Below are 26,034 nucleotides of genomic sequence, written 5' to 3' on the forward strand. Positions count from 1 at the left end.
CTTCATATCCTGTCTATCTGCAGCTCTTCATATCCTGTCTATCTGCAGCTCTTCATATCACAGCTATCTGCAGCTCTTCATATCCAAGCTATCTGCAGCTCTTCATATCATGTCTATCTGCAGCTCTTCATATCCTATCTATCTGCAGCTCTTCATATCCTAGCTATCTGCGGTTCTTCATATCATAGCTATCTGCGGTTCTTCATATCATAGCTATCTGCAGCTCTTCATATCATAGCTATCTGCAGCTCTTCATATCCTAGCTATCTGCGGTTCTTCATATCATAGCTATCTGCGGTTCTTCATATCCTAGCTATCTGCAGTTCTTCATATCATAGCTATCTGCAGCTCTTCATATCCTGTCTATCTGCAGCTCTTCATATCCTAGCTATCTGCGGTTCTTCATATCATAGCTATCTGCGGTTCTTCATATCCTAGCTATCTGCAGTTCTTCATATCCTGTCTATCTGCAGCTCTTCATATCCTGTCTATCTGCAGCTCTTCATATCCTAGCTATCTGCGGTTCTTCATATACTAGCTATCTGCGGTTCTTCATATCATAGCTATCTGCAGCTCTTCATATCATATCTATCTGCAGCTCTTCATATCATATCTATCTGCAGCTCTTCATATCCTAGCTATCTGCAGCTCTTCATATCATAGCTATCTGCAGCTCTTCATATCATAGCTATCTGCAGCTCTTCATATCCTAGCTACCTGCAGCACTTCATATCATAGCTACCTGCAGCTCATCATATCATAGCTATCTGCAGCTCTTCATATCTTAGCTACCTGCAGCTCTTCATATCATAGCTATCTGCGCTTCTTCATATCATAGCTATCTGCGGCTCTTCATATCATAGCTACCTGCGGCCCTTCATATCATAGCTACCTGCAGCTCTTCATATCATAGCTATCTGCGGTTCTTCATATCATAGCTATCTGCGGTTCTTCATATCATAGCTATCTGCAGCTCTTCATATCATAGCTACCTCCAGCTCTTCATATCATAGCTACCTCCAGCTCTTCATATCATAGCTATCTGCGGTTCTTCATATCATAGCTATCTGCTGCTCTTTATCTGCTCCACAGCTACAGTTTCCCATGTGAGCGTTCTCCCGTGCTTACCTGAGCCTTTTGATGTCACTGTAGTAAATTGCTAATTGCCAGGCCTCAAAGGATTTCATTTGGAAGATGTTGTTCATTTGGAAAGCTTCTCCATCTGTTGAGGCTTTCTGACAACTGGGTTTGGCTTTGAGCACGTCAGGGAGGGACGTTCCTTCGTTGATTTAAATCATCACAAAACCTGTTTTCATCTTTCTCCCACCCTAGATTCATACATTTCAAATAGTTATCAGTTAATCTGAGGCTCTACGTTGAAGTGAAGTTGAAATAATTATAAACCTAGATGGGAATTATATTGAAAGAAAAATCCACACAATCCAAAAAGTAATTTACTTCACAGAAAGCTTTATTTAAAAAAAAATGAAGGGCATCGGCATTGAGACGTGGTGCATTCAAAACAAACTAATTAGACCAGTAGAACTTTTTCATTTTATTTTTCCTTCACTTTTAATAAAAGCCCTTGCCACCCTTTAATCACTTTGCTTATTTGATTTAAATCAAAGAAAGAGCCTTGTTTCCAGCCTTGTTTTAAGACTAGTCCCTTTATGATGTTTTGATAGGAAATACATTTGTATTTTGCTATGATTGTTGCTTTTCAATAGTTTCTTCTTGGTGTTAAAATGTCTCCCATTGGTAATTCAAGTTAGTGGCATGAGCGTTAATCACTTTGTTTGTTTTGTTCACGTTTATTATCGCTCTTTCCTTCCAGCTCGACCTCAGACCCGAATGACCTTGACCACGCCCACCATCGTGGCCCGCCCCCAGAAGCGGAAGATGACCGTGGCGACCTGCCTCTCGGCTAATGGAAAGCCTCAGAGTGTGATCAAGTGGGACACGAGGCTGAAGGGCGAAGCCACGTTCCAAGAGACGCAGAATGCCAACGGCACGGTGACCGTTAGGAGCAACTATGTGGTCGTGCCGAGCAGAGAGACACACAAACAGAAACTCACCTGCATCATAACCTACAACAACGAGAGGATTACAGACAGTGTCGTGCTCAACGTGCAATGTGAGTTATCGCAGTTATTTTCATGTCAATCAATCAACCAATCAATCAAATTTCCCCAAAGGGAAATGTGGTTTCTGGGCAGGATTTACATGATAAATATACTATATCATACAAAACACACTAGTCACAAAACAAAGCACATAACCTTTATTTAAACATGTATTTAACCTAACCGGCTGACTAAACCGCTCGTGTCAGTTCCATTTGTGATGTAGATCACGCTGCAAGTCCTGCCTCTCCCATCTCCTCATTGGTTTATAGAAGCAGGTACCCAGGTGCCATCTCCTCATTGGTTTATAGAAGCAGGTACCCAGGTGACATCTCCTCATTGGTTTATAGAAGCAGGTACCCAGGTGCCATCTCCTCATTGGTTTATAGAAGCAGGTACCCCCCTGCCATCTCCTCATTGGTTTATAGAAGCAGGTACCCAGGTGCCATCTCCTCATTGGTTTATAGATGCAGGTACCCAGGTGCCATCTCCTCATTGGTTTATAGAAGCAGGTACCCCCCCTGCCATCTCCTCATTGGTTTATAGAAGTAGGTACCCAGGTGCCATCTCCTCATTGGTTTATACCCACATGGGTGACTGAAAGACGAACGAGGTCAGTGGCGGTAATGCACCTAATTTATGAAAGTTGCCAACCGCAATATAAAGTCCAGAGAAGAAAAGGCCTGGAAGGAAGAGAGATGACTAGAAACGATTCGGTTGACAGTTTTATGTGTGGATTAATTGGCAGGGTAGAGGTCCTTGTGCATTTGAGGTAAAATAACAACTCAAGGTTTATATCCCAGGACAAATTATCTAGCAATAGCTAAATTGCCATACATGTTTAATGCTTTTCAACCTGTCCCCAAATTAATGTCATTGGTTCAGAGTTTGTTTTGCTATTTTAACCTGTCGTGATCGCGTTTGGTGTGGGGGTACAAACTAAATGTATGCACGATGGCTCACGAGTCTCTTACTGGGGCATCTGAAATAGAACCCTAAACCTCAGTGTGAAGAGTCTCTTACTGAGGCATCTGAAATAGAACCCTAAACCTCAGTGTGAAGAGTATCTTACTGGGCATCTGAAATAGAACCCTAAACCTCAGTGTGAAGAGTCTCTTACTGGGGCATCTGAAATAGAACCCTAAACCTCAGTGTGAAGAGTCTCTTACTGGGGAATCTGAAATAGAACACTAAACATCAGTGTGAAGAGTCTCTTACTGTGGCATCTGAAATAGAACCCTATTCCCTATTGTACTGCACTACTTTTGATCAATGCACTATGTCAGAGCCTATGGCTTTGTTGTCAAAATAATGGTTTGGTTAAATTATAGGGAGGTTCTATGTAGGGCACTATGTAGGGAATAGTGTGTCATTTCCTGGGTCAGCCAAGTTCTATCTGCTTCAATCAACAGCAGGAAGAGCTAGTCTACATGATTCATATCGTCTGTGAGTGGAAGTACATGATTCATATAGTCTGTGAGTGGAAGTACATGATTCATATCATCTTAGAGGAAACATAGCAGTAGGGCTGAATGCAGATGATAGCTGTGGTGTCTCAACATGTAGAATCATCAGGACAGAAAATAAAGATATTCTGGTCAGGGAATTCAGGTCAGAGGCAATAGGACGGCCACCCACTGGTTTTAACTGTTCATCGTTCTATTCTGTTCTATTCTTCTGTTCTGCTCTGTTCTGCTCTATTCTGTTCTATTCTTCTGTTCTGTTCTATTCTGCTCTGTTCTACTCTATTCTGTTCTCCTCTATTCGGTTCTACTCTATTCTGCTCTGTTCTGCTCTATTCTGTTCTCCTCTATTCTGTTCTACTCTATTCTGTTCTCCTCTATTCGGTTCTACTCTATTCTGTTCTCCTCTATTCGGTTCTACTCTATTCTGCTCTGTTCTGCTCTATTCTGTTCTCCTCTATTCTGTTCTATTCTGTTCTCTTATTCTGTTCTATTCTGTTCTATTCTTCTGTTCTGTTCTATTCTGCTCTTCTGTTCTGCTCTTCTGTTCTGCTCTGTTCTGTTCTGCTCTGTTCTGCTCCATTCTGTTCTATTCTGCTATGTTCTGTTCTATTCTCTATTCTGTTCTGCTCTGTTCTTTTCTGTTCTATTCTGGTCTATTCTGCTATGTTCTGTTCTGCTCTATTCTGATCTATTCTACTCTATTCTATTCTGCTCTGTTCTATTATGTTCTGCTCTGTTCTATTCTGCTCTGTTCTATTCTGCTCTGTTCTATTCTGCTCTGTTCTATTCTGTTCTGCTCTATTCTGTTCTGTGCTATTCTGCTCTTCTATTCTGTTCTATTCTGCTCTGTTTTATTCTGTTCTGTTCTATTCTGCTCTGTTTTATTCTGTTCTGTTCTGCTCTATTCTGTTCTGCTCTGTACTGTTTTAGTCTGTTCTGTTCTGCTCTGTTCTATTCTGCTCTGTTCTATTCTGCTCTACTCTGTTCTATTCTGCTCTTCTGTTCTGCTCTGTTCTATTCTGTTCTATTCTGTTCTTCTGTTCTGCTCTGTTCTATTCTGCTCTGTTCTGCTCTATTCTGTTCTGTTCTATTCTGCTCTCTTATGTTCTGCTCTGTTCTATTCTGCTATTTTCTGTTATGTTCCGCTCTGTTCTATTCTGATCTATCCTGCTCTGCGCTATACTTTTCTATTCTGCTCTGTTCTGTTCTGCTCTATTCTGATCTATCCTGCTCTGCGCTATACTTTTCTATTCTGCTCTGTTCTGTTCTGCTCTATTATGATCTATTCTGCTCTGTTCTATTCTGTTCTATTCTATTCTGCTCTGTTCTATTCTATTCTGCTCTGTTCTATTCTGCTCTGTTCTATTCTGCTCTGTTCTATTCTGTTCTATTCTGTTCTGCTCTATTCTGTTCTATTCTGCTCTGTTCTATTCTGTTCTGCTCTATTATGATCTATTCTGCTCTGTTCTATTCTGTTCTGCTCTATTATGATCTATTCTGCTCTGTTCTATTCTGTTCTATTCTATTCTGCTCTGTTCTATTCTATTCTGCTCTGTTCTATTCTGTTCTATTCTATTCTGCTCTGTTCTATTCTATTCTATTCTGCTCTGTTCTATTCTGCTCTGTTCTGCTCCATTCTGTTCTGTTCTATTCTGCTCTGTTCTATTCTGTTCTGCTCTATTCTGTTCTATTCTGCTCTGTTCTGCTCAGTTCTGGCCTGTTCTGTTCTGCTCAGTTCTGGTCTGTTCTGTAGGTGGAGTGGTAACATTGATATATGAAATTAATTAATTTGTTTTAGGGCATATCACCCAGCCCTAGTTCGAGGACATCCTGCTATTCACTGTTCTGCTCTGTTCTGTTTTGTAGGTGGTATAGTAACATGCTGTTATAGGACATCCTGTTATTTGCTGTTGTCATGAAATACATAATAACTCTGTGAATGTGGTGCTGCAGAGATTATATTATGGTGTTGTGTTGAAAAACTGTCTTTTACATGCTGGCTGGTATTTTTACCAAAGCTTCCTGTTCACACTCAAACTGAAAAATTATAAAATTAACAGTGGCCCTGAGGCTGGAACAGCTGGGGCTTCTGCTGACCGTCCCTATGTGGTGATCTCTAGAGGGTAGTGTGGTGATCTCTAGAGGGTAGTGTGGTGATCTCTGGAGCGTAGTGTGGTGTGGTGATCTCTAGAGGGTAGTGTGGTGTGGTGATCTCTAGAGGGTAGTGTGGTGTGGTGATCTCTATAGGGTGGTGTGGTGATCTCTAGAGGGTAGTGTGGTGATCTCTAGGGGGTAGTGTGGTGATATCTAGAGGGTAGTGTGGTGATCTCTAGAGGGTAGTGTGGTGATCTCTAGAGGGTAGTGTGGTGATCTCTAGGGGGTAGTGTGGTGATATCTAGAGGGTAGTGTGGTGTAGTGATCTCTAGAGGGAAGTGTGGTGTGGTGATCTCTAGGGGGTGGTGAGGTGATCTCTAGGGGGTGGTGTGGTGATCTCTAGGGGGTAGTGTGGTGATCTCTAGGGGGTGGTGTGGTGATCTCTAGGGGGTGGTGTGGTGATCTCTAGGGGGTAGTGAGGTGATCTCTAGGGGGTGGTGTTGTGATCTCTAGGGGGTGGTGTGGTGATCTCTAGGGGGTAGTGAGGTGATCTCTAGGGGGTGGTGTGGTGATCTCTAGGGGGTGGTGTGGTGATCTCTAGGGGGTGGTGTGGTGATCTCTAGGGGGTAGTGAGGTGATCTCTAGGGGGTAGTGTGGTGATCTCTAGGGGGTAGTGAGGTGATCTCTAGGGGGTGGTGTGGTGATCTCTAGGGGGTGGTGTGGTGATCTCTAGGGGGTAGTGAGGTGATCTCTAGGGGGTAGTGAGGTGATCTCTAAATCAAATAAATAAATAAATAAATCAAATAAAATGTTATTTGTCACATACACAAGGTTAGCAGATGTTAATGGTCACATACACATGGTTAGCAGATGTTAATGCGAGTGTAGCGAAATGCTTGTGCTTCTAGTTCCGACAATGCAGTAATAACCAACAAGTAATCTAACTAACAATTCCAAAACTACTGTCTTATACACAGTGTAAGGGGATAAAGAATATGTACATAAGGATATATGAATGAGTGATGGTACAGAGCAGCATAAGCAAGATACAGTAGCTGATATCGAGTACAGTATATACATATGAGATGAGTATGTAAACAAAGTGGCATAGTTAAAGTGGCTAGTGATACATGTATTACATAAGGATGCAGTCGATGATATAGAGTACAGTATATACGTATGCATATGAGATGATGTAGGGTATGTAAACATTATATAAGGTAGCATTGTTTAAAGTGGCTAGTGATATATTTACATCATTTCCCATCAATTCACATTATTAAAGTGGCTGGAGTTGAGTCAGTGTCAGTGTCAGTGTGTTGGCAGCAGCCACTCAATGTTAGTGGTGGCTGTTTAACAGTCTGATGGCCTTGAGATAGAAGCTGTTTTTCAGTCTCTCGGTCCCAGCTTTGATGCACCTGTACTGACCTCGCCTTCTGGATGATAGCGGGGTGAACAGGCAGTGGCTCGGGTGGTTGATGTCCTTGATGATCTTTATGGCCTTCCTGTAACATCGGGTGGTATAGGTGTCCTGGAGGGCAGGTAGTTTGCCCCCGGTGATGCGTTGTGCAGACCTCACTACTCTCTGGAGAGCCTTACGGTTGAGGGCGGAGCAGTTGCCGTACCAGGCGGTGATACAGCCCGCCAGGATGCTCTCGATTGTGCATCTGTAGAAGTTTGTGAGTGCTTTTGGTGACAAGCCGAATTTCTTCAGCCTCCTGAGGTTGAAGAGGCGCTGCTGCGCCTTCTTCACGATGCTGTCTGTGTGAGTGGACCAATTCAGTTTGTCTGTGATGTGTATGCCGAGGAACTTGAAACTTGCTACCCTCTCCACTACTGTTCCATCGATGTGGATAGGGGGGTGTTCCCTATGCTGTTTCCTGAAGTCCACAATCATCTCCTTAGTTTTGTTGACGTTGAGTGTGAGGTTATTTTCCTGACACCACACTCCGAGGGCCCTCACCTCCTCCCTGTAGGCCGTCTCGTCGTTGTTGGTAATCAAGCCTACCACTGTTGTGTCGTCCGCAAACTTGATGATTGAGTTGGACGCGTGCGTGGCCACGCAGTCGTGGGTGAACAGGGAGTACAAGAGAGGGCTCAGAACGCACCCTTGTGGGGCCCCAGTGTTGAGGATCAGCGGGGAGGAGATGTTGTTGCCTACCCTCAGCACCTGGGGGCGGCCCGTCAGGAAGTCCAGTACCCAGTTGCACAGAGCAGGGTCGAGACCCAGGGTCTCGAGCTTGATGACGAGCTTGGAGGGTACTATGGTGTTGAATGCCGAGCTGTAGTCGATGAACAGCATTCTCACATAGGTATTCCTCTTGTCCAGATGGGTTAGGGCAGTGTGCAGTGTGGTTGAGATTGCATCGTCTGTGGACCTATTTGGGCGGTAAGCAAATTGGAGTGGGTCTAGGGTGTCAGGTAGGGTGGAGGTGATATGGTCCTTGACTAGTCTCTCAAAGCACTTCATGATGACGGATGTGAGTGCTACGGGGCGGTAGTCGTTTAGCTCAGTTACCTTAGCTTTCTTGGGAACAGGAACAATGGTGGCCCTCTTGAAGCATGTGGGAACAGCAGACTGGTATAGGGATTGATTGAATATGTCCGTAAACACACCGGCCAGCTGGTCTGCGCATGCTCTGAGGGCATGGCTGGGGATGCCGTCTGGGCCTGCAGCCTTGCGAGGGTTAACACGTTTAAATGTCTTACTCACCTCGGCTGCAGTGAAGGAGAGACCGCATGTTTTCGTTGCAGGCCGTGTCAGTGGCACTGTATTGTCCTCAAAGCGGGCAAAAAAGTAATTTAGTCTGCCTGGGAGCAAGACATCTTGGTCCGTGACTGGGCTGGATTTCTTCTTGTAGTCCGTGATTGACTGTAGACCCTGCCACATGCCTCTTGTGTCTGAGCCGTTGAATTGAGATTCTACTTTGTCTCTGTACTGACGCTTAGCTTGTTTAATAGCCTTGCGGAGGGAATAGCTGCACTGTTTGTATTCGGTCATGTCACCAGACACCTTGCCCTGATTAAAAGCAGTGGTTTGCGCTTTCAGTTTCGCACGAATGCTGCCATCAATCCACGGTTTCTGGTTAGGGAATGTTTTAATCGTTGCTATGGGAACGACATCTTCAACGCACGTTCTAATGAACTCGCACACCGAATCAGCGTATTCGTCAATGTTGTTGTCTGACGCAATACGAAACATCTCCCAGTCCACGTGATGGAAGCAGTCTTGGAGTGTGGAGTCAGCTTGGTCAGACCAGCATTGGACAGACCTCAGCGTGGGAGCTTCTTGTTTTAGTTTCTGTCTGTAGGCAGGGATCAACAAAATGGAGTCGTGGTCAGCTTTTCCGAAAGGGGGGCGGGGCAGGGCCTTATATGCGTCGCGGAAGTTAGAGTAACAATGATCCAAGGTCTTTCCACCCCTGGTTGCGCAATCGATATGCTGATAAAATTTAGGGAGTCTTGTTTTCAGATTAGCCTTGTTAAAATCCCCAGCTACAATGAATGCAGCCTCCGGATAAATCGTTTCCAGTTTGCAGAGAGTTAAATAAAGTTCGTTCAGAGCCATCGATGTGTCTGCTTGGGGGGGGGATATATACAGCTGTGATTATAATCGAAGAGAATTCTCTTGGTAGATAATGCGGTCTACATTTGATTGTGAGGAATTCTAAATCAGGTGAACAGAAGGCTTTGAGTTCCTGTACGTTTCTTTCATCACACCATGTCACGTTGGCCATAAGGCATACGCCCCCGCCCCTCTTCTTACCAGAAAGATGTTTGTTTCTGTCTGCGCGATGCGTGGAGAAACCCGCTGGCTGCACCGCTTCGGATAGCGTCGTTCCAGTGAGCCATGTTTCCGTGAAACAAAGAACGTTACAGTCTCTGATGTCCCTCTGGAATGCTACCCTTGCTCGGATTTCATCAACCTTGTTGTCGAGAGACTGGACATTGGCAAGAAGAATGCTAGGGAGTGGTGCACGGTGTGCCCGTCTCCGGAGTCTGACCAGAAGACCGCCTCGTTTCCCTCTTTTTCGGAGTCGTCTTTTTGGGTCGCTGCATGGAATCCACTCCGTTGTCCTGTTTGTAAGGCAGAACACAGGATCCGCGTCGCGAAAAACATATTCTTGGTCGTACTGATGGTGAGTTGACGCTGATCTTATATTCAGTAGTTCTTCTCGACTGTATGTAATGAAACCTAAGATGACCTGGGGTACTAATGTAAGAAATAACACGTAAAAAAAACAAAAACCTGCATTGTTTCCTAGGAACGCGAAGCGAGGCGGCCATCTCTGTCGGCGCCGGAAGTTAGTGAGGTGGTGAGGTGGGGGTAGTGAGGTGATCTCTAGGGGGTGGTGTGGTGATCTCTAGCGGGTAGTGTGGTGATCTCTAGCGGGTAGTGTGGTGATCTCTAGCGGGTAGTGTGGTGATCTCTAGAGGGTAGTGTGGTGATCTCTAGAGGGTAGTGTGGTGATCTCTAGATTGTTGTGTGGTGATCTCTAGAGGGTAGTGTGGTGGTCTCTAGAGGGTGGTGTGGTGTGGTGATATCTAGAGGGCAGTTGGGTGTTATGATCTCTAGAGGGCAGTTTGGTGTGGTGATATCTAGAGGGTAGTGTGCTGATCTCTAGAGGGTAGTGTGGTGTGGTGATATCTAGAGAGTAGTGTGCTGATCTCTAGTGGGTAGTGTCGTGATCTCTAGAGGGTAGTGTGGCAATCTCTAGAGGGTGGTGTGGTGATCTCTAGAGGGCCGTGTGGTGATCTCTAGAGGGTGGTGTAGTGTGGTGATATCTAGAGTGTAGTGTGGTGATATCTAGAGGGTAGTGTGGTGTGGTGATCCCTAGAGGGTGGTGTGGTGTGGTGATCCCTAGAGGGTGGTGTGGTGTGGTGATCTCTAGAGGGTGGTGTGGTGTGGTGATCTCTAGAGGGTGGTGTGGTGTGGTGATATCTAGAGTGTAGTGTGGTGATATCTAGAGGGTAGTGTGGTGTGGTGATCCCTAGAGGGTGGTGTGGTGTGGTGATATCTAGAGGGTGGTGTGGTGATCTCTAGAGGGTAGTGTGGTGATCTCTAGAAGGTTGTGTGGTGATCTCTAGGCGGTAGTGTGGTGATCTCTAGGGGTTAGTGTGGTGATCTCTAGAGGCTGGTAGGGTGATCTCTAGAGGGTGGTGTTTTGATATCTAGAGGGTAGTGTGGTGATGTCTAGAGGGTGGTGTGGTGTGGTGATCTCTAGGGGGTGGTGAGGTGATCTCTAGAGGGTGGTCTGGTGATCTCTAGAGGGTAGTGTGATAATCTCTAGGGGGTAGTGTGGTGATCTCTAGGGGGTGGTGTGGTGATCTCTAGGGGGTAGTGTGGTGATCTCTAGAGGGTAGTGTGGTGATCTCTAGGGGGTAGTGTAGTGATATCTAGAGGGTAGTGTGGTGTAGTGATCTCTAGAGGGTAGTGTGGTGTGGTGATCTCTAGGGGGTGGTGAGGTGATCTCTAGGGGGTGGTGTGGTGATCTCTAGGGGGTAGTGAGGTGATCTCTAGGGGGTGGTGTGGTGATCTCTAGAGGGTAGTGTGATGATCTCTAGGGGGTATTGTGGTGATCTCTAGGGGGTGGTGTGGTGATCTCTAGGGGGTAGTGTGGTGATCTCTAGAGGGTAGTGTGGTGATCTCTAGGGGGTAGTGTAGTGATATCTAGAGGGTAGTGTGGTGTAGTGATCTCTAGAGGGTAGTGTGGTGTGGTGATCTCTAGGGGGTGGTGAGGTGATCTCTAGGGGGTGGTGTGGTGATCTCTAGGGGGTAGTGAGGTGATCTCTAGGGGGTGGTGTGGTGATCTCTAGAGGGTAGTGTGATGATCTCTAGGGGGTATTGTGGTGATCTCTAGGGGGTGGTGTGGTGATCTCTAGGGGGTGGTGTGGTGATCTCTAGGGGGTGGTGTGGTGATCTCTAGGGGGTAGTGTGGTGATCTCTAGAGGGTAGTGTGGTGATCTCTAGAGGGTAGTGTGGTGATATCTAGAGGGTAGTGTGGTGTGGTGATCCCTAGAGGGTGGTGTGGTGTGGTGATATCTAGAGTGTAGTGTGGTGATATCTAGAGGGTAGTGTGGTGTGGCAATCCCTAGAGGGTGGTGTAGTGTGGTGATATCTAGAGGGTAGTGTGGTGTGGTGATCTCTAGAGTGTAGTGTGCTGATCTCTAGAAGGTTGTGTGGTGATCTCTAGGCGGTAGTGTGGTGATCTCTAGGGGTTAGTGTGGTGATCTCTAGAGGCTGGTAGGGTGATCTCTAGAGGGTGGTGTGGTGATATCTAGAGGGTAGTTTGGTGATCTCTAGAGGGTAGTGTGGTGATATATAGAGGGTGGTGTGGTGATCTCTAGAGGGTGGTGTGGTGATCTCTAGAGGGTAGTGTGGTGATCCTCTAGAGAAAAGGATGAAAAGGAAAATATGTGGGCTAATACAATTGGTAACAAGGCTCGAGTCAGCGTTGTGGAATGAGAAACATACTGTACTATTCTGACACCATCTCTCTCTCTCTCACAGATGAACCAGAGGTGAAGATCGAGGGCTTCGATGGTAACTGGTACCTGGACCGTCAGGATGTCAGCCTCACCTGCAAAGCTGACGCTAACCCTCCTGTTACCGTCTACCAGTGGAAAGTGTAAGTCTTCTTTCGACCTTCTGTTCACAGGTCCAGGTTGTCTGTTTGAAATGGGTAGGGGGTACAAAGAAAGCTTGAAGTGTAGGTAACATACATTCTACAAAACTTGTTCAAGACTTAAAGACTTGATGCACATTTTTGTATGAAATCTATTTTTTTTCATAAACAGCACCAGTCAAGAGTTTGGACATATTAGTTTTACTATTGTAGAATAATAGTGACGACATCAAAATGATGAAATAACACATGGCATCATGTATTAACCAATTTGTGGAGTTTCTTTGATTGGCGTTTGAGCCAATCAGTTGTGTTGTGAAAAGGTAGGGGTGGTATACAAAACCCTATTTGGTAAATTACCAAGTCCATTTTATGGCTAGATCAGCTCAAATAAGCAAAGAGGAACAACAGTCCATCAATTACTTTAAGACATGAAGGTCTGTCAATCTGGAGAATGTCAAAAACTTTTTTTTTTTTTTATAATTATTAAAGTGCAATTGCAAAAACCATCAAGCGCTATGATGAAAACTGGCTCTCATGATGACCGCCACAGGAAAGGAAGACCCAGAGTTACCTCTGCTGCAAAGGATAAGTTCATTAGAGTTCCCAGCCTCAGAAATCGGCAATTAAATGCACCTCCAATTGCAGCCCAAATAAGTGCTTTACAGAGTTCAAGTAAAAGACACATCTCGACATCAACTGTTCTGAGGAGACTGTGTGAATCAGGCATTGGTAAAATTGTTGCAAAGAAAACACTTCTAAAGGACACCAATAAGAAGAAACTTGTTTGGGCCAAGAAACACGAGCAATGAACAATAGACCGGTGGAAATCTGTTTCCATGGAAGCATGGAGGAGGAGGTGTGGGGGTGCTTTGTTGGTGACACTGTCTGTGATTTATTCAGAATTCAAGGCACACTTAACCAGCATGGCTACCACCACATTCTGCAGCGATATGCCATCCCATCTGGTTTGCGCTTAGTGGGACTATCATTTGTTTTTTATCAGGACAATGACCCAACACACCTACAGGCTGTGTAAGGGCTATTTGACCAAGGAGAGGGTTGGAGTGCTTTACCAGATGACCTGGCCTCCACAATCACCTGACCTAAACCCAATTGGGATGGTTTGGGATGAGTTGAACTGCAGTGAAGGAAAAGCAGCCAACAAGTGCTCAGTATATGTGGGATCTCCTTCGGGACTGTTTGAAAAGGATACCAGGTTAAACTGGTTGAGAGAATGCCAAGAGTGTGCAAAGCTGTCATCATGGCAAAGGGTGGCTATCAAAATATATTTTGATTTGTTTAACACTTTTGTGTTTAATGCATAGTTTTGATGTCTTCATTATTATTCTGCAATGTAGAAAATAGTTTTTTTTTAAAGAAAGAAAAACCCTGGAATGAGTAGGTGCTCTAAAACTTTTGACTGGTACTGTATATCATGTGAAACGGGCCCACGGTTTGGAGTCCATGATAGTTGAACAAGTGGTCTGAAATGAATGGATTTATTAATTCTGTGTTTTAAAAGCATAAGCCGTTCTCAAAAACCCTGTTCAAGACTTAATGCACCTCACCGCTGCAATGAAACTGACACAACTCAATTGTGTTATATGAGAGGTCTGGTGAACCTAATTTATTCTTCTTTGGTTCTCCAATCAGGGTTTAAAAACATAAAGCAATAAGATGTATTTTCCCCCACTTGCCGTATCGATCAGTGTTTCATTCATTCATCTCAGTTTGTTTACACATCAATATAGTGACGATTAGGCTTGGAGATGGAGGCTTAGGCACAATGAGACTGTAAAAAACAACACACACATTATTATCTGCAGCAAGCATGGGCAACACGGTGACAGTTAGACTAGTACCGACAGTATATAGTCTCTTTTATCTACAGTATCTAGACTATTTTATCTACAGTACCTAGTCTTATTTTATCTACAGTATCTAGACTATTTTATCTACAGTATCTAGACTATTTTATCTACAGTATCTAGACTATTTTATCTACAGTATCTAGACTATTTTATCTACAGTATCTAGACTATTTTATCTACAGTATCTAGACTATTTTATCTACAGTATCTAGACTATTTTATCTACAGTATCTAGACTATTTTATCTACAGTATCTAGTCTCTTTTTTCTACAGTATATAGTCTATTTTATCTACAGTATCTAGACTATTTTATCTACAGTATCTAGACTATTTTATCTACAGTATCTTCTCTATTTTATCTACAGTTTCTGGACTCTTATCTACAGTATCTTGTCTATTTTTTCTACAATATATAGTCTCTTATCTATAGTTTATAGTCTTATCCACAGTATCTAGTCTATTTTTTCTACAATATATAGTCTCTTATCTATAGTTTATAGTCATATCTACAGTATCTAGTCTATTTTTCTACAATATATAGTCTCTTATCTATAGTTTATAGTCTTATCGACAGTATCTAGACTATTTTATCTACAGTATCTAGACTATTTTATCTACAGTATCTAGTCTCTTTTTTCTACAGTATATAGTCTATTTTATCTACAGTATCTAGACTATTTTATCTACAGTATCTAGTCTATTTTATCTACATTATCTAATCTATTTTATCTACAGTATATCTCTTATCTACAGTATCTAGTCAATTTTTTCTACAATATATAGTCTCTTATCTATAGTTTATAGTCTTATCCACAGTATCTAGTCTATTTTTTCTACAATATATAGTCTCTTATCTATAGTTTATAGTCATATCTACAGTATCTAGTCTATTTTTCTACAATATATAGTCTCTTATCTATAGTTTATAGTCTTATCGACAGTATCTAGTCTATTTTTTCTACAATATCTATGTTATCTACAGTATATCTCTTATCTACAGTATCTAGTCTCTTTTATCTACAATATCTATTTTATTCATCCGCCTTGGCGTTTTTACATGTTTTTTGCATTACAACCTGTAATTTAAATATATTTTAATCTTTTATTGGATGTCATGTATTGGACATATACAATTTAGTCAAAAATTGGTGAAGTGAAATGAAAAAAATTACTTAAAAAAAAATGATTCTAAACAATAAAAATGTGAAAAGTGGTGCATGCATATGTATTCACCCCCGTTGCATATGTATTCACCCCCGTTGCTATGAAACCCCTACATATGATCTAGTACAACCAATTACCTTCAGAAGTCACAGATTTAGTTAAATAAAGTCCACCTGTGTGCAATCTAAGTGTCACATGATCTGTCACATGATGTCAGGATATATACACCTGTTCTGAAAGGCCCCAGAGTCTGCAACACCACTCAGCAAGGGGCACCACCAAGCAAGCGGCACCATGAAGACCAAGGAGCTCTCCAAATAGGTCAGTGACAAAGTTGTGGAGAAGTACAGATCAGGGTTGGGTTATAAAAAAAATATCTGAAACTTTGAACATCCCACTGAGCACCATTAAATCCATTATAAAAAATGTAAAGAATATGGTACCACAACAAAAATGCCAAGAGAGGGTCGCCCACCAAAACTCACGGACCAGGCAAGGAGGGCATTAATCAGAGAGGCAACAAAGAGACCAAAGATAACCCCGAAGGAGCTCCAAAGCTCCACTGCGGAGTTTGGAGTATCTCTGACCATAGGACCACTTTAAGCCGTACACTCCACAGAGCTGGGCTTTATAAGCAAACACGTTTGCTGTTCGCCAAAGGGCATGTGGGAGACTCCCCAAACATATGGAAGAAGGTCATCTGCTAAAATGAGACTAAAATGTAGCTTTTTGGCCATCAAGGAAAACACTATGTCTGCCGTAAACCCAATACCTAACATCACCCCGAGAACACCATCCCCACAGTGAAGCATGGTAGTGGCAGGATCATGCTTTGGGCATGTTTTTCATCGGCAGGGACTGGGAAACTGATTAGAATTGAAGGAATGATGGATGACACTAAATACAGGGAAATTATTGATGGATACCTGTTTCAGTCTTCCAGAGATTTGAGACTGGGACTGAGGTTCCCCTTCCAGCAGGATAATGACCCTAAGCATACTGTTAAAGCAACACTCGAGTGCTTTCAGGGGAAACGTTTAAATGTCTTGGAATGGCCTAGTCAACGCCCAGACCTCAATCCAATTGAGAATCTGTGGTGTGACTTTAAAATTGCTGTACACCAGCAGAACCCATCCAACTTGTAGGAGCTGGAGCAGTTTTGCCTTGAAGTATGGGTAAAAATCCCAGTGGCTAGATGTGCCAAGCTTATAGAGACATACCCCAAGAGACTTGCAGCTGTAATTGCTGGAAAAGGTGGCTCTACAAAGTATTGACATTGTGTGGGGGGGTGAATAGTTATGCACGCTCAAGTTTGCTGTGTTTTTTTTGTCCATTGTTTTGTCCATATATTTTATCTGCAGTTTATAATCTCTTATCTACATTATCTAGTCTCCTTTATCTCTTTTATCTACAGTATCTCATCTATTGTATCTACAGTATATAGTCTTTGTTCCTACATTATCTAATCTATTTTATCTTCAGTATATTTTTTATCTACACTATCTAGTCTTTTTATCTACATTATATATTTTATCTACAATATCTAATCTATTTCATCTACATTATATATTTTATATACAGTATCTGGACTCTTTTGTCTGCAGTTTAGTCTCTTATCTACAATGTATATTCTCTCTTATCTAAAGTATCTAGTCTATTTTATTGACAGTGTCTAATGTATTTTATTCACAATATATATTTTGTCTACAATATCTAGTCTCTTTTATCTACCATCCAGAAGGCGAGGTCAGTGCAGGTGAATCAAAGCTGGGACCGAGAGACTGAAAAACAGCTTATATCTCAAGGCCATCAGACTGTTAAACAGCCATCACTAACATTGAGTGGCTGCTGCCAACATACTGACTCAACTCCAGCCACCTTAATATTAAAAAATTGGATGTATTAAATGTGTCACTTTAAACAATGACACTTTATATAATGTTTACATACCCTACATTACTCATCTCATATGTATATACTGTACTCTATACCATCTACTGCATCTTGCCTATGCCGTTCGGCCGTCGCTCATCCATATATTTATATGTACATATTCTTATTCACCCCTTTAGATGTGTGTGTATTAGGTAGTTGTTGTGAAATTGTTAGATATTACTGCATTGTCGGAACTAGAAGCATTTCACTACACTCGCATTAACATCTGCTAACCATGTGTATGTGACCAATAACATTTGATTTTATTACCACTATTGTGTCGTCAGCAAACGTAATGATAGCGTTGGAGTTGTGTTTGGCCATGCAGTCGTGGGTGAACAGGGAACACAGGAGGGGCCTAAGTACACACCATTGATGGGCCCCAGTGTTGAGGATCAGCGTGGAAGACGTGTTGTTGCCTATTCTTACCCCCTGGGGTGGCCCGTCAGGAAGTCCAGGATCCAGTTGCAGAAGGGAGGTGTTTTGTCCCAGAGTCCTTAGCTTAGTGATGAACTCCGTGGGCACTATGGTGTTGAACGCTGAGCTGTAGTCAATGAACAGCATTCTCACATAGGTGTTCCTTTTGTCCAGCTGGGAAAGGGCAGTGTGGAGTGTGATTGAGATTGTGTCATCTGTGGATCTGTTGGGGCTGTATGCAAATTAGAGTGGGTCTAGGGTGTCCGGTAGGATGCTGTTGATGTGATCCATGACCAGCCTGGCAAAGCACTTTAAATAAGTTAAAAAAGAAGTGCTTATTTTTTTTGGTGCTGTTTTTAGAGGGGGATCATAAAAGCTTTTTCATCTTTGAGAGAGAGACAGAGAGACAGAGAGACAGAGAGAGAGAGAGAGTTTTAGTTGAAGTGGTAGAGCCATAGATTAGGACTACATGCCTAAGAGCTGACATCAGTACTTTGCCTTTCAAATGATAAGTGTCAGTGCTGCAGAATATACACAGAGCAGTATGTTGAGATGAAAAAGGAGAGATGTTCATGTTTTTTTCCAGGCCACAAGTGCTCCTCTCAGTAAACAATGCTTGGTTTGATCCACACAAATCATGCATAGGTTGGCTATGTGAGCATAAACAAACATCTAACCAGAGTCCAAATATCAAGCCATGTGACATCATAGAAACGCAATTCAATGTACCGACGTCCTCGTCCTGCTGTCCTCTCTGGCTCTTCATAGTACAACTCTTTTGACAACAGAGGAGCTTTGCCAACCATCTATAACTGGGTGGAAAAGAAGAGATTTATACAGTGAAATTGAGAGATAAACGTAGTAATTGTTCACTGAAGGCTGGGTAAGGGAAGGTGTCAACGGATTAATAGACCATTGTGTTCACCTCACTGTAGCCCTGCCACCACTGGGTATTAATGAGAGAGGGATGGAGGAAGAGAGAGGGAGGGTGGGGGGGATATAGAATAGAGGTTTCTTTACAGGGGAAGAGGAGACTGGAGAGGGTAGAAGAGAGAGAGATGGTGGTGGGGGGATATAGAATAGAGGTTTCTTTACAGGGGAAGAGGAGACTGGAGAGGGTAGAAGAGAGAGAGATGGTGGGGGGGGGTATAGAATAGAGGTTTCTTTACAGGGGAAGAGGAGACTGGAGAGGGTAGAAGAGAGAGAGATGGTGAAGACAGAGGAAAGAGCGAGAGAGATGATATCATAGGATAGGGAGGATGAGGAGAGAGATGATATCATAGGATAGGGAGGATGAGGAGAGAGATGATATTATAGGATAGGGAGGATGAGGAGAGAGATGATATCATAGGATAGGGAGGATGAGGAGAGGGATGATATCATAGGATAGGGAGGATGAGGAGAGGGATGATATCATAGGATAGGGAGGATGAGGAGAGGGATGATATCATAGGATAGGGAGGATGAGGAGAGAGATGATATCATAGGATAGGGAGGATGAGGAGAGAGATGATATCATGGGATATGTTAGGATGAGGAGAGAGATGATATCATAGGATAGGGAGGATGAGGAGAGGGATGATATCATAGGATAGGGAGGATGAGGAGAGGGATGATATCATAGGATAGGGAGGATGAGGAGAGGGATGATATCATAGGATAGGGAGGATGAGGAGAGGGATGTAGAAGATGGGGTGAGGAGGCAGACAGAGAGAGAATTATGTGTACAGACGAAGGGGCAGGCTGGGTGACAGATAGGAGGACATTGCTGTGGTGGAACAAGACTCCAAATGTGTTGTGAAGGCTCCTCCAGGCTGCTAGAGGAGCTACACACACACACACACAAAAAGCCAGACCAGGATATAGGCATACACATAGCTATAGAAATATACATATACACATATTCCTTCAACCAGAAATCATCCTGTACAGTATCACATTCTGAGTCCTCAGTCTTTCTCTTCTGGGCTTTCAGTCCTGCAGTCGATCAATCCAGCTGCTAGATACAGTGGAAGTGGGAAGTTTACATAAACCTTAATCAAATACATTTAAACTCAGTTTTTCACAACTCCTGACATTTAATCCTAGTAAACATTCCCTGTTTTAGGTCAGTTAGGATCACCGGTTTAGTTTAAGAATTAAATGTCAGAATAATAGTAGAGAGAATGATTTATTTCAGCTTTTATTTATTTCATCACATTCCCAGTGGGTCAGAAGTTTACATACACTCAATTAGTATTTGGTAGCATTGCCTTTAAATTGTTTAACTTGGGTCAAATGTTTCGGGTAGCCTTCCACAAGCTTCCCACAATAAGTTTGGTAAATGTTGGCCCATTCCTGCTGGTGTAACTGAGTCAGGTTTGTAGGCCTCCTTGCACGCACATGCTTTTTCAGTTCTGACCACACATTTTCTAGAGGATTGAGTTCTGGGCTTTGTGATGGCCACTCCAATACATTGACTTTGTTGTCCTTAAGCCATTTTGCCACAACTTTGGAAGTATGCTTGGGGTAATTCTCCATTTGGAAGACCCATTTGCAACCCAGCTTTAACTTAACTTTAACTGATGTCTTGAGATGTTGCTGCAATATATCCACATACTTTTCCTACCTCATGATGCCATCTCTTTTGTGAAGTGCACCAGTCTCTCCTGCAGCAAAGCACCCCCACAACATGATGCTGCCACCCCCGTGCTTCACGGTTGGGATGGTGTTCTTCGGCTTGCAAGCCTCCCCTTTTTTCCTCCAAACAGAACGATGGTCATTATGGCCAAACAGTTCTATTTTTGTTTCGTCAGACCAGAGGACATTTCTTCAAAAACTATGATCTTTGTCCCCATGTGCAGTTGCAAACCGTAGTCTTGCTTATTTATGTTTTTTTTAAGTGGCTTCTTCCTTGCTGAGCGGCTTTTCAGGTTATGTTGATTATAGGACTCGTTTTAGTGTGGATATAGATACTTTTGTACCTGTTTCCTCCAGCATCATTACAAGGTCCTTTGCTGTTGTTCTGGTGACTTGATTGAAATTTTTCGCACCAAAGTACGTTCATCTCTAGGAGACAGAACGCGTCTCCTTCCTGAGCGGTATGACGGCTGCATGGTCCCATGGTGTTTATACTTGCGTACTATTGTTTATACAGATGAACGTGGTACCTTCAGGCATTTGGAAATTGCTCCCAAGGATGAACCAGACTTGTGCAGGTCTACAATTTTTTTAATGAGCTTTTCCCATGATGTTAATCAAAGAGGCACTGAGTTTGAAGTTAGGCCTTGAAATACATCCACAGGTACACCTCCAATTCACTCAAATGATGTCAATTAGCCTTTCAGAAGCTTTTAAAGCCATGACATCATTTTCTGGAATTTTCCAAGCTGTATAAAGGAACAGTCAACTTAGTGTATGTAAACTTCTGACCCACTGGAATTGTGATACAGTGAATTATATGTGAAATAATATGTCTGTAAACAATTGTTGGAAAACTCACTTGTGTCATGCACAAAGTAGATGTCCTAACCGACTTGCCAAAACTATAGTTTGTTAACAAGACATTTGTGGAGTGGTTGAAAAACGAGTTTTAATGACTCCAACCTAAGTGTAAACGTCCGACTTCAACTGTATAGTAGACACTATAGACCCCTATTTATTGAATACAGTATATAGTAGACACAATAGACCCCTATTTATTGAATATAGTATATAGTAGACACTATAGACCCCTATTTATTGAATACAGTATATAGTAGACACTAGACCCCTATTTATTGAATACAGTATATAGTAGACACTAGACCCCTATTTGTTGAATACAGTATATAGTAGACACTATAGGACCCTATTTATTGAATACAGTATATAGTAGACACTATAGACCCCTATTTATTTAATACAGTATATAGTAGACACTAGACCCCTATTTGTTGAATACAGTATATAGTAGACACTATAGGACCCTATTTATTGAATACAGTATATAGTAGACACTATAGACCCCTATTTATTGAATACAGTATATAGTAGACACTATAGACCCCTATTTATTTAATACAGTATATAGTAGACACTAGACCCCTATTTGTTGAATACAGTATATAGTAGACACTATAGACCCCTATTTATTGAATACAGTATATAGTAGACACTATAGACCCCTATTTAGTTAATACAGTATATAGTAGACACTAGACCCCTATTTGTTGAATACAGTATATAGTAGACACTATAGGACCCTATTTATTGAATACAGTATATAGTAGACACTATAGACCCCTATTTATTGAATACAGTATATAGTAGCCACTAGACCCCTATTTATTGAATACAGTATATAGTAGACACTATAGACCCCTATTTATTGAATACAGTATATAGTAGCCACTAGACCCCTATTTATTGAATACAGTATAGAGTAGACACTATACCCCTATTTATTGACCACTAGGGTGTTAAAGAGGTTTGATAAGATATGTGACCACTAGGGTTTGATAAGAGATGTGACTACTATGGAGTTAAAGAGATGTGACCACTAGGGTGTAATAAGAGATGTGACCACTAGGGTGTTAGAGGTTCGATAAGTGATGTGGCCACTAGGGTGTGATAAGAGTTGTGACCACTAGGGTGTGATAAGAGTTGTGACCACTAGGGTGTGATAAGAGTTGTGACCACTAGGGTGTGATAAGGGTTGTGACCACTCGGGTGTGATAAGAGTTGTGACCAGTGGGATCTTTAACACCCTATCTTGCTCCTCTCTTCTACAGGGTGAATGGATCTCTTCCCAGCACCGTGGAGATTCTTAACAACTCTCTGATCTTCAAGGGCGCGGTGACCTATGAGCTAGCTGGGACGTACGTGTGTGCTGCCACCAATGGGATTGGGACTCGTACTGGTCTGATCCAGGTTAATGTTACTGGTAGGTGACCCACTGGTACAAGCTTCTTCTTCTCTGCGATTCTGGTTTCTCTCTGCTCTGGGCTTCTGGTTTCTCTCTGCTCTGGGCTTCTGGTTTCTGCGCTCTGGGATTCTGGTCTCTCTCTTCCTCTGGGATTCTGGTCTCTCTCTACTCTGGGATTCTGGTCTCTCTCTACTCTGGGATTCTGTTCTCTCTGCTCTGGGCTTCTGGGTTGTCTCTGCTCTGGGCTTCTGGTTTCTCTTTACTTTGGGATTCTGGTCTCTCTCTACTCTGGGATTCTGGGCTCTCTGCTCTGGGCTTCTGGTTTCTCTCTGCCCTGGGCTTCTGGTTTCTCTCTGCCCTGGGCTTCTGGTTTCTCTCTGCTCTGGGCTTCTGGTTTCTCTCTGCTCTGAGCTTCTGGTTTATCTCTGCTCTGAGTTTCTGGTTTATCTCTGCTCTGGGCTTCTGGGTTGTCTCTGCTCTGGGCTTCTGGTTTCTCTTTACTTTGGGATTCTGGTCTCTCTCTACTCTGGGATTCTGGGCTCTCTGCTCTGGGCTTCTGGTTTCTCTCTGCCCTGGGCTTCTGGTTTCTCTCTGCCCTGGGCTTCTGGTTTCTCTCTGCTCTGGGCTTCTGGTTTCTCTCTGCTCTGAGCTTCTGGTTTATCTCTGCTCTGAGTTTCTGGTTTATCTCTGCTGTGGGCTTCTGGTTTCTCTTTGCTCTGGGCTTCTGGTTTCTCTCTGCTCTGGGCTTCTGGTTTCTCTCTGCTCTGTATTGCCACTAACCTACTTGGTTATCTCACATAGTGAGAATGTATGGTCAACAGTTTGCCTAAATGCAAATAGACCATTGCCATATATGGATCTGTGCCATTTAATTTGAACTGGACTGTGTTTAGAGCATGAGTGGTTGTGAGTGGATGCACTTGTTTTAAGATCAAAGCAAGAGCTGCATGTAGCTATGTGTGCATATTTGTTCATATCCTTTGCCAGTTAGTGAGATATTAGCCCAGTTATTTATAGCTAATTTGTAGTCAGCAATAGGGGGTGATTGCCTTCTACAAAAGCACAAAATGTGAACATCTAGACATCTTTGAAAAGAAAGTCAGGTAAAGAGCATGTTTTATGTCTTAAAGGGGCAGTGTTGTATTTTGAGACAGGCTTGAACAAGCTAAGTAGCCAATAGGCAGAGGGTAGCAATATTTGTCTGATTCTCTGTAATAATGGAATGGGAATAATAATGCATTTTATTTTGTGAAGTGGTTTCTTACATAAAACACAACGTTTTCAGTTAACTCCTTGTCTGAAGGTTATTGTCAAGCCCTGCATGATGTTTTGCCCTCAAAAGTATCATGCAATGTCGGCCTACATCGAACACCACACACTGGCTGCTACTGTAGGCTTAATGATATAACAGATCTTTCCATGTTCAAGTGTTATGAGATGCATTTTCTCCTTCATGACATGGCATAGGCCAGACAGAACATCACACATTCATGAATAAAATAAACAAGAATGACAGTTTAATGACTCTGACCCCTCTCTTCCACATGACATAGATGTCCCTCCTCTACTGAATGTTACACATCCCCTTAATGCCCATGGTCCCTGAGTGTTGCACACAATGCTATTGCACAACCATATTGTTTCTATGTCCAGTATTATTTTACACAGTTAGTTGTATTTCACACACACATACACACTACAATCCCTGTCATCCTCACCCAAAATAACTTGCATTGCTTTGTATGTTGTCTCATGTTGTGTATTTAAATACTGCTCTCTGCCTGGTGTGATCGTAACACCTCTAACCTTTACAGTACCAACCTTTACAGTACCAACCTTGACAGTACCAACCTTGACAGTACCAACCTTTACAGTACCAATCTTTACAGTACTCACCTTTATAGTACCAACCTTGACAGTACCAATCTTTACAGTACCAATCTTTACAGTACTCACCTTTATAGTACCAACCTTGACAGTACCAATCTTTACAGTACTCACCTTTATAGTACCAACCTTGACAGTACCAACCTTTACAGTACCAATCGTTACAGTACTCACCTTTATAGTACCAACCTTTACAGTACCAATCTTTACAGTACTCACCTTTACAGTACCAACCTTGACAGTACCAATCTTTACAGTACTCACCTTTACAGTACCAATCTTTACAGTACTAACCTTTACAGTACTAACCTTTACAGTTACAGTATTCATTCTATCCTAGCTGATCAAACCTTTACAGTACTAACCTTTATAGTTCTCATTCAACCCTAACAGCGCTAACCCGTACAGTACTAACATTTACAGTACTAACCTTTACAGTACTCGTTCAACCCTAACTGATCTAACCTTTACAGTACTCGTTCAACCCTAACTGATCTAACCTTTACAGTACTCGTTCAACCCTAACTGATCTAACCTTTACAGTACTAGTTCAAACCTAACACCTCTAACCTTTACAGTACTAACCTTTACAGTACTAACCTTCACAGTACTAACCTTCACAGTACTAACCTTCACAGTACTAACCTTTACAGTACTAACCTTTACAGTACTAACCTTTACAGTACTAACCTTTACAGTACTAACCTTTACAGTACTAACCTTCACATTACTAACCTTTTACAGTACTTGTTCAAAGCTTGGGTAGTTATTTTTAGCGGCTTGTGTCTTTTTTTCGAGGAATGTTTCACTTTCTCTGGTCATTGGAGTAACAACATGAATTGGTGCATGAGGCAGGAATAATGCATTATGACTTAGCTAGAAGACTGTCTCCCCTTTTCTCAGGGTAGGGAGGGAGGGTGAGTCGGGTGAGATGCTCCCTCCCTACAGACTGACCATCAGATGCTCCCTCCCTACAGACTGACCATCAGATGCTCCCTCCCCACAGACTGACTATCAGATGCTCCCTCCCTACAGACTGACCATCAGATGCTCCCTCCCTACAGACTGACCATCAGATGCTCCCTCCCTACAGACTGACTATCAGATGCTCCCTCCCCACAGACTGACCATCAGATGCTCCCTCCCCACAGACTGACTATCAGATGCTCCCTCCCTACAGACTGACCATCAGATGCTCCCTCCCTACAGACTGACCATCAGATGCTCCCTCCCCACAGACTGACTATCAGATGCTCCCTCCCTACAGACTGACCATCAGATGCTCCCTCCCTACAGACTGACCATCAGATGCTCCCTCCCTACAGACTGACTATCAGATGCTCCCTCCCCACAGACTGACCATCAGATGCTCCCTCCCCACAGACTGACTATCAGATGCTCCCTCCCTACAGACTGACCATCAGATGCTCCCTCCCTACAGACTGACCATCAGATGCTCCCTCCCCACAGACTGACCATCAGATGCTCCCTCCCCACAGACTGACTATAAGATGCTCCCTCCCTACAGACTGACTATCAGATGCTCCCTCCCCACAGACTGA

At 42.9% G+C, this 26,034-nt stretch overlaps 1 protein-coding gene across 1 annotated transcript in view; it reads left to right on the forward strand.

Moving 5' to 3' along the window:
* Positions 1-26,034, forward strand: part of LOC109883296 (nectin-1) — a 173,007-nt gene that overhangs the window by 112,553 nt on the left and 34,420 nt on the right. The window contains exons 3-5 of the mRNA XM_031791312.1: positions 1,835-2,134; positions 12,195-12,312; positions 22,452-22,603. Of these exons, the coding sequence (XP_031647172.1) occupies positions 1,835-2,134; positions 12,195-12,312; positions 22,452-22,603 (570 nt within the window). The remainder of the gene's footprint in view (positions 1-1,834; positions 2,135-12,194; positions 12,313-22,451; positions 22,604-26,034) is intronic.

Source organism: Oncorhynchus kisutch, linkage group LG15 (genome assembly GCF_002021735.2).
Source record: "Oncorhynchus kisutch isolate 150728-3 linkage group LG15, Okis_V2, whole genome shotgun sequence".
In the NCBI taxonomy this organism is placed as follows: domain Eukaryota; kingdom Metazoa; phylum Chordata; class Actinopteri; order Salmoniformes; family Salmonidae; genus Oncorhynchus; species Oncorhynchus kisutch.